The sequence below is a fragment of the Peromyscus eremicus genome, chromosome 4, assembly GCF_949786415.1.
Source record: "Peromyscus eremicus chromosome 4, PerEre_H2_v1, whole genome shotgun sequence".
Lineage (NCBI taxonomy): Eukaryota > Metazoa > Chordata > Mammalia > Rodentia > Cricetidae > Peromyscus > Peromyscus eremicus.
Window position 1 is genome coordinate 86317020 of NC_081419.1, and position 7936 is coordinate 86324955.

Below are 7936 nucleotides of genomic sequence, written 5' to 3' on the forward strand. Positions count from 1 at the left end.
GCCTCCTTCCGCAGCCGCGGGCTTCGGCACCCTGCCCCGACCAGGGCTCCACGCCGCCCGCGCTCTCAGGGTGGCCGCGGCGTCCGGAAGGTGGCCGGGGCGCTCGGCTGCGCGCCCACGTCGTCGCCGCTCTTCCAGCCCGTGACCCCCGGAAAGGGACAGCCAGGTCCTTCGGGGCGCCGCGCTCCGAATGGCACGAGGGCCCGCCGAGAACGCGGGTGAGCGGGGACGCCCGGGCGCCGCAAGCCCCGCCCCGCGGCCGGCGCCCTGACAACGCGAGCGGCCCGGGCGGCGCCGCGGCTCCCCGCCCCTCGGCCGGCACCAGGCGGGGCTGGGACCAGAGCGCCGCCGCTGCCGCCGCCGCACGAGCCGAGCTGCTCTGCAGAGCCGGACCGGGACCGGGAGCGGGGCCCGGGCCGGGGGCGGGGGGGCCGCGGCCCTCGCTCCACCTTCTCCCATCATGAGCCAAGGAAGTCCTGGGGCCTGGGCCCCCCTCGATCCCACCTCCGGGCCCTCAGCGCCCCCAAACCCGTTCGTGCATGAGTTACACCTCTCCGGCCTCCAGAGGGTTAAGGTAAGGTGTGGGCAGGGGGCGTGCGGGGGACTGGTTGGGATGGGGAGACCGGGTGTTGAGGAGCCGAGGCTGAGATGGGTACGGGGATGGGAGAGGAGGCAGCGGAGAAGCTTTTGGAGAGGGAGTCCGGGGGTGCGCACGTGGGGGCGGCCGGAGGTGGGCGAGGAGCCCTGGTGAGGAGTCGAGCTTAGGCGATAGACAGGCTCAGAAGTGTGGAAGAAACGAGTGGGTGAAGAGGAAGGATTGAAGGGGACCCAAGGATAGGAGAGATGGAGGACACTGGGGAATGCGGATTACATCCCTTCGGAGGTTGACGGGCTAGGATGGAGCTGGAGGCTACGGAAAGCCCGGGGTGGGGGCAGGGGCGTGCTCAGCGATTCTCCCGGCTTCGACTTAAACGGTTTGGACCCGGAGACTGCGTCCTTGTGCCCTTCCAGCACCTCCTCTTTCCGCTACCACCACCTCCCCACACACACCCTCACTGCAGCACCTACTGGTGGGGGCAGGGAGGCTGGGAGGGGGGGTGGCTACAGGAAGTAGAGGGACGCACCACCCTAGGGTAGGCAGGAGGTGATGTGGGAAGGAAGTGTCCAAGGTTTCTGTTGTGATCACCTCCCCCGAGGCCGGCCCCCCGGGGGGCTAGGTTTATTTACCTGCTCCATCCTAAGGGGAAGCCTCTGGAGTCACCCTGGCTCTTGGCAACCCTTACCTTGCGGAATAGGGCTGAGCATTACCTAAGGATTGCTGTTCTGCAGTACTAGGGATTGATTGACCTGAGGCTTGAAAAGTGGATCTCTGTTTCCAACCGTCTTCTCCTTGGGCCCAAAGTGTGGAAAGAGCCCCGCACCGGGTTTGTTTGGCATAGGAGCTATTTATGGAATGGGATGTTGGGAAAGAGGACCTGTCTCTAACCTACATCAAACACAGTGCTGGACACCTTCACTGCATTCTCTCATTAAATCCTCTTAACAACCATTCCAAGTACTAGATGCATTTTATGACATTAACCTTTGTAGGTGGGGTGGGAGTCAACTGAGAGCAAGACTTTACGGCACCTAGTGGTATTAATCTTTTACCCTCCTGGCCTCACTAGTGTCTTCTTCATCCCACTTGGATCCCTGTGCCTCTACCCTATTACCTGCTCTTTGCCCCTGGATCAGTCCTTGTAGGAGATGGATGCTGTGGAATGAGCCTTTCCCGGCCCTAAGGGATATTTTCTCCTGCCCTTCTGCAGTTCTGCCTCCTGGGGGTACTGCTGGCCCCAATCCGAGTGCTTCTAGCCTTTATCGTCCTCTTTCTCCTCTGGCCCTTTGCATGGCTCCAAGTAGCAGGTCTCACTGAAGAGCAGCTTCAGGAACCAATTACTGGGTGGAGGAAGTAAGTGAGATCCAACTCCCAAGACCCTACTTCTCACCCCTGTTCTGTGCTGTGCTCACCCCCAAAGGGGAGCCCTGAGTCCGTTACATGAGCTATCAACCAACCCCAGATCTGGTCCTTAGAACCTCACCTCTCAGTGTCATGTCCCAAATACTTCAACTCTATGGCCAACATGTTTTAAGAGGGGAAGAGGTGTTTCCTACTGTCCCAGTTGCCTGGATGGGGGACAGAGTTGACTAAGGACCGGAACTCCCTCCTCCACTGATCCCCAGCCTTAACCCTGACAGGACTGTATGCCACAACGGGGTTCTTGGTCTGAGCCGGCTGCTCTTTTTCCTGCTTGGCTTCCTCCGGATCCGTGTTCGGGGACAGAGGGCCTCTCGCCTGGAAGCCCCTGTCCTGGTTGCTGCTCCCCACTCAACTTTCTTTGACCCAATTGTTCTGCTACCCTGTGACCTGCCCAAGGTGGTGTCTCGAGCTGAGAATCTTTCTGTGCCTGTCATTGGAGGTGAGAGAATTCAAGAGGTATAGGGGAGGATGGCAACTCTGGACCCCAAAAGTCAAGACATGGAAACACTAGAGAGGAAAGTTAGGAGGGGTATTGACGATTGGCAGATGAAATGCAGATCAGCACCGTTTATCAGCTGATCTCAGACTTCAAGGCTGGGGCCAGAGGCGAGGTACTAGAAAGACAGCCTACAATAAATAGCTTGTAACAATAAATGGATTGTTGAAATACCGTATACTGTTGAGGAAATAGAGGCTGCCAGATGTCAGTGCCTCAGGGTCACAACCAAGTGACTCCTTGTAACCTTCCCGACCCAGCCCTTCTTCGATTCAATCAAGCCATCCTGGTATCCCGTCATGACCCAGCCTCTCGCCGGAGAGTGGTTGAGGAGGTGCGGAGACGGGCCACCTCAGGAGGCAAGTGGCCTCAGGTGGGTAAGGGTCTCATGACCCTCTCTTTGTCTTGTGTGCCGAGTGGTTGCTCTTTGCTTCCCACCTCACTCTGCGCTTTGGGGTTTTGCTTTTGGTTTTGGGTTTTTGTTTTTTTTTTTCCCCACCCAGGTACTGTTTTTTCCTGAAGGCACCTGTTCTAACAAGAAGGCTTTGCTGAAGTTCAAAGCAGGTGAGTAAAATGATAGTGGGCGATAAGGTGGGGAGGAGTAACTGAGGAGGAGAGGAGAGGGGAAGGGGTGGTGGCGACGGGAAGCCTCTTACCTAACGCCGACAAGGTGAGACACAGAGAAAAGTATCAGTAAAGCAAAGACACATGTCGTTTGTCCCAGACCCTCATGCCATGTAGCTACATCCGTGTACTAACTTCTGCCTGGGGGGGGGGGTGGAAATGGGATTCAGGAGCCTTCATCGCGGGGGTGCCTGTACAGCCTGTCCTCATCCGGTACCCCAACAGTCTGGTGAGTCTCGGTGAGAGAAGGGTGGGAGCATGAGTCCTTCCTAAAGGGAACCCAGTGAAAACTGTTGGTGGTGGCGTGTTACAGTACGCACCTGGGGGCAAAGCGTGCAGTCAGAAAGAAAAGTAACCTGCCCCTCCCTCTGCTTTTCCCACAGGACACCACCAGCTGGGCATGGAGGGGCCCTGGCGTGTGAGTTCTAGTGTTGTGGGGGTAAGGGTGTGGGGGCCGGTCCAATCTCTAGAAGAGATGAATGGCCCGACCTTGTAGGACTGAGAGAGCTCCAGAGGAGATTGCCGTCCGACCTCCCTTTATAACTAGGCAGTACTTCTAGCCTCTCCCCCCCCCCCACTCACTCCTGCTGTGATGACAGTTCCTTCTTATTTACTGTCCTGAGTTTGTTTCTTGTTTGTGGGGTTCTTGGGGGGGAGGGGGTCCTCACTCAGTGGTCTTTTCTGGAGAACCCACATCACTAGACATGCCTCTTCCCTTCTCCTTGGTACCCAGACTCCCCCTTGCCTGCAGCTTTCCCCCTGGTGTGTTCCTGCAGCTTTTCTCTCTCTCTCCCCATCACCCTTCTGGCCCTCCTCACGGTCTCCCAGTTAACCGGAGCTAGGGAGGGGTTCCACTTTTCATATCACTGAGAGAATATCCCACTGCCTTGCTCATCACAGTTAAAGAGTGGTAAACACCCATCTCTCTTCCCTTAGACTCAAAGTCCTCTGGCTCACAGCCTCTCAGCCCTGCAGCATCGTGGACGTAGAGGTATGACCGCCGCCCCCCCCGCCCCCCCCCCTGCCCCCTTAGTGGGGAGTGGGGAATGGAGCAGTAGTGCCCGTGCCTTGTTTCCAGGTCCTGATGAGAACTGTGTCTGTGTTTCAGTTCCTGCCAGTCTACCAGCCCAGCCCTGCGGAGAGTAAGGACCCCACCCTTTATGCCAACAATGTGCAGAGAGTCATGGCACAGTGAGTATTACAAGTATTTCCTGGTATTCCACAAAGTATTTCCTGGAGCAGTTATGCAGAGCAGAGGAACCACAGAAGGGGCAGGAGGTTTTGAGGCCAAGATAAGGGATAGTGGGGAAGGTCCGTGCGACAGACAGCTGAGGCGAAGGGGAGAAAAGATGGAGACTGACCATTTCCGTCAGACAGGGTGTACTGAAACCTCAGCAGTTCCTTGCACTGCCTTCCCTCTTTCTTTGTCCTGCAGGGCCCTGGGCATTCCAGCCACCGAATGTGAGTTTGTAGGGAGCTTACCTGTGATTGTGGTGGGCCAGCTGAAGGTAGCATTGGAGCCACGGCTCTGGGAACTGGGAAAGGTGCTACAGAAGGCCGGGTAAGTTCCCTTGAAGATGAGGGTATGAGCAGTGTGCCCCAGATAGAGAAAGTTCCAAAGGGAAAATGAAGGAGGAAGTGCCGTGCTGGATTTGATCCTCGGTACAGAGGGTGTGGGAGGACAGCCGCTGAGCCCACGCTGGGAGCCTAGTGCTGGGGGCAAGGTTGTGCATGGCGGATCCAGAAAGAAACCGAGTCAGCTCGCTGCTGTCACTTCCATCGTAGGCTGTCCCCTGGCTGCGTGGACACAGGGGCAGAGCCAGGCCGGAGTCGAATGATCAGCCAAGAGGCATTTGCCCAGCAGCTACAGCTCTCAGATCCTCAGACAGTGGCTGGTGCCTTCAGCTACTTTCAGGAGGTAATGGAGCTAGAACCCAGGGCAGAATGGATGACTTGTCCTCCAAGCCAACAAGCTCGGGATTTAGAGATGAAGTTCTTGTGAACATGTCGGTTTTGGCAAACTGTGTTTCCAGAAATACAACCAAATATCCTGTCAAATTGTAATTCTAGTTTGCTGGCTCGATTGCAAGTCTGTTCTGCATAGTCTAATAACCCTCGTAAATGGCCAGCTACAAGATGTACTGGGACCTTTTTCCGCCCCCTGGAGTATCCAGTACATAGAGGGAACAGTGTTGTAGTCATAGAAGGAAGAACAAATGACAGACTCCATCAGGGAAGTCTAGAACCTGGAGCCACTTTAGAGATTGGCAGAGATGGGGAATCATGACCATGTAGGACACTAGGTGAAGACCTTCACAGAAGGGCCATGAAGAGTTAGGTGGCCAGGTAGCAGTGGCGCACGCCTATAATCCCAGCACTTGGGAGGCAGAGCCAGGCAGATCTCTGAGTTCGAGGCCAACCTGGCCTACAGAGCAAGCTCTAGGATAGGCACCAAAACTACACAGAGAATCTTGAAAAACCAAAAAAAAAAAAAGTTAGGTGGAAGGAGAAGGTGGAGAAGAAACTAATTAGGTTAGACAGTTGAGAATTTGAGACCTATAATTGCTGCAGTACAGAAGCAGGTTCTTTTCCAATATCCTGTAGCCTTCCTAGAGGATTCCTGAACTAACTCAAGAATTTTGGCAAACTGTTATTTCCAGAAATATAATCAAGTATCTTTTCAAATTACAATTCTAATTTGTGTTTTCTTTTTAAGTGCTAAGACTAGACTCAGGTTTTTCTGCTAGGCAGGTGGCCTTATACTTTAGCTATACCCAAAACCTCTGAAAGGGCATAGACACAGACTATGAGTCTCAACATCCTCAACACTCAGAAGACAGAGGCCAAAGGATCATACGTAAGACCAGTCTAGGTTCTATAGTTAGACATTGTCAGACATTGTCTCGATTATAAAAATAAAAATATTAAAAATTTTAAGTATGAGCATGTGTAGATTTCTTAGATCGGAGAAGACTGTCCCCATCTCAGCCAACATGTCCCCCATAGACCTGGCATAGCATCTATTCTGTTTGAATTTTTGGTTTAAAAAAAATTAGGCCAGGGGCCCCCTTTCAATGTGTTGGACCAGTTCTCCCACATAGGCTGAGTCAGAGGAAAACCAGTTTGTCTGGCTTGGAAACCAGGATTGCTCTCCTGTGGTCTATCAGAATGGGTGGTAACTTTAGAATTTCTGGGGGATTCCCTGCCATTCCTAGATGTCTGTGGGAGGGCTTTGTTACTAGATGACTTTGTGCGGTAAGGGATCCCTAAGGAAGCTTACAGCCTGAGAACTTCAGGAGTCCTGAGGAGTGTGGTGCTCAGTTCTGAGCAGAGTGGCCACAACCCTCATTTCTAAGCCTGGTTAAGAGAAACCAGAGTCCAGAGGGCAGGAGGAAGTGTGTGGTCCCCACGTCGCTCTGCTTTTTCACCCTCCAGGATGCCAAGGGTTTGGTGGACTTCCGAAATGTGGCCCTTGCACTAGCAGCCCTGGATGGGGGCAGGAGCTTGGAGGAGCTGATTCGCCTGGCCTTTGAGGTATCTTTGAGGGATTGTGGGACAACTGCTGATACCATTTACCCCACAGTTCCATCCCAGGAGGGTGGTATATTACGCTGTTCTCAGCTCTTAGATAATGCATGGTCAGTGCCCGGGAGTGCCACACTACCTAAAACTGCCTATCTGCAGTATCTCCTACTGAGGCCTAGCTGGGCAGAAGGCAGAAGCTAGACATTTTATAGTTACCCTGAAAGAAAGGGCACTAGAGGTCCACGAGGGCTTATATGCAGAACTCTTGGAAGAAGAGGAGCCCATCAGGCAGGCTTTCCGGGCAGCATGAGGCAATGTCTGGAGGAGAGAACTTTACAAGCATCTCTTTCTGCCCCAAGCTCTTTGCTGAAGAGCAGGCCGAAGGACCTGGCCGCCTGCTGTACAAAGATGGCTTCAGCACCATCCTGCACCTGCTGCTGGGTTCACCCCGCCCTGCTGCCACGACTTTGCATGCCGAGCTGTGCCAGCCTGGATGCAGCCAAGGCCTCTCCCTCCGTAAGTCACTGCCTTCTCTACCCTGCACAGGCACTGGGGTCCCATCAGAACCTCTGAGAGGCAAGGCGGGTGGGAAATGGGCAAGTGAGGAAAAGGGATGTGAGAAGGCCAACAGATTAGAGGAACTGGGGGTACCCGGTTCTAAGCAAAGAGAAGGAGGAGGTGTCCCCTTCACACGCTTGGGTGATTTTACTTTTCTGTTTCCCATTCTCCCTGTCCAGATCAGTTCCAGAACTTCTCCCTCCACGACCCTCTGTATGGAAAGCTTTTCAGTACCTACCTTCGCCCCCCACACAAGCCTCGAAGCACCTCCCAGATACCAAATGCCTCATCCCCAAGCAGCCCCACTGCCCTGGCCAACGGGACTGTGCAAGCCCCCAAGCAGAAGGATGACTGAGCACCTCAGCCTCCCACTCCTTCCTCAGCTCGAATCCAGCCCTGCTCTCAGGACAGCGCCAGAGGCCTACCCTATGCCTCAACCCCATCTCTGCTCCTGTTGGATTTTTTTTTTTTTTTTTTTTTTTTTTTTTTTTTTGGTTATCATTGTTTGTTTTTTAAGTTTATTTTAATTTTTTGTTTGGTGGGGTTTTTTTTGTAAAAGACTATTTTATATATAAATATAAATATATATCTATTAAAAAAAAATGAAGCTCGGTCCCATGGGTGGAATCATTAGTTGTGAAGGAAAGAGATGAATGGTTGGTTGCCAGATTTCCACTGGGGTTTCTAAACTCTAAACATTGATCTTGGCCACA

General features: G+C 53.7%; 1 protein-coding gene across 1 annotated transcript; it reads left to right on the plus strand.

Moving 5' to 3' along the window:
• The first annotated feature begins 278 nt into the window (after positions 1 to 278).
• On the plus strand, positions 279 to 7714 carry Lpcat4 (lysophosphatidylcholine acyltransferase 4). Its single transcript, XM_059261085.1, has 14 exons — positions 279 to 574; positions 1809 to 1951; positions 2239 to 2459; positions 2777 to 2889; positions 3020 to 3080; positions 3311 to 3369; positions 3524 to 3558; positions 4077 to 4131; positions 4249 to 4331; positions 4576 to 4701; positions 4926 to 5058; positions 6576 to 6674; positions 7025 to 7181; positions 7403 to 7714. Exons 1-14 carry the CDS (start codon positions 461 to 463, stop codon positions 7576 to 7578), a joined length of 1575 nt encoding a protein of 524 aa, XP_059117068.1. The 5' UTR covers positions 279 to 460; the 3' UTR covers positions 7579 to 7714.
• Positions 7715 to 7936: the final 222 nt, after the last annotated feature.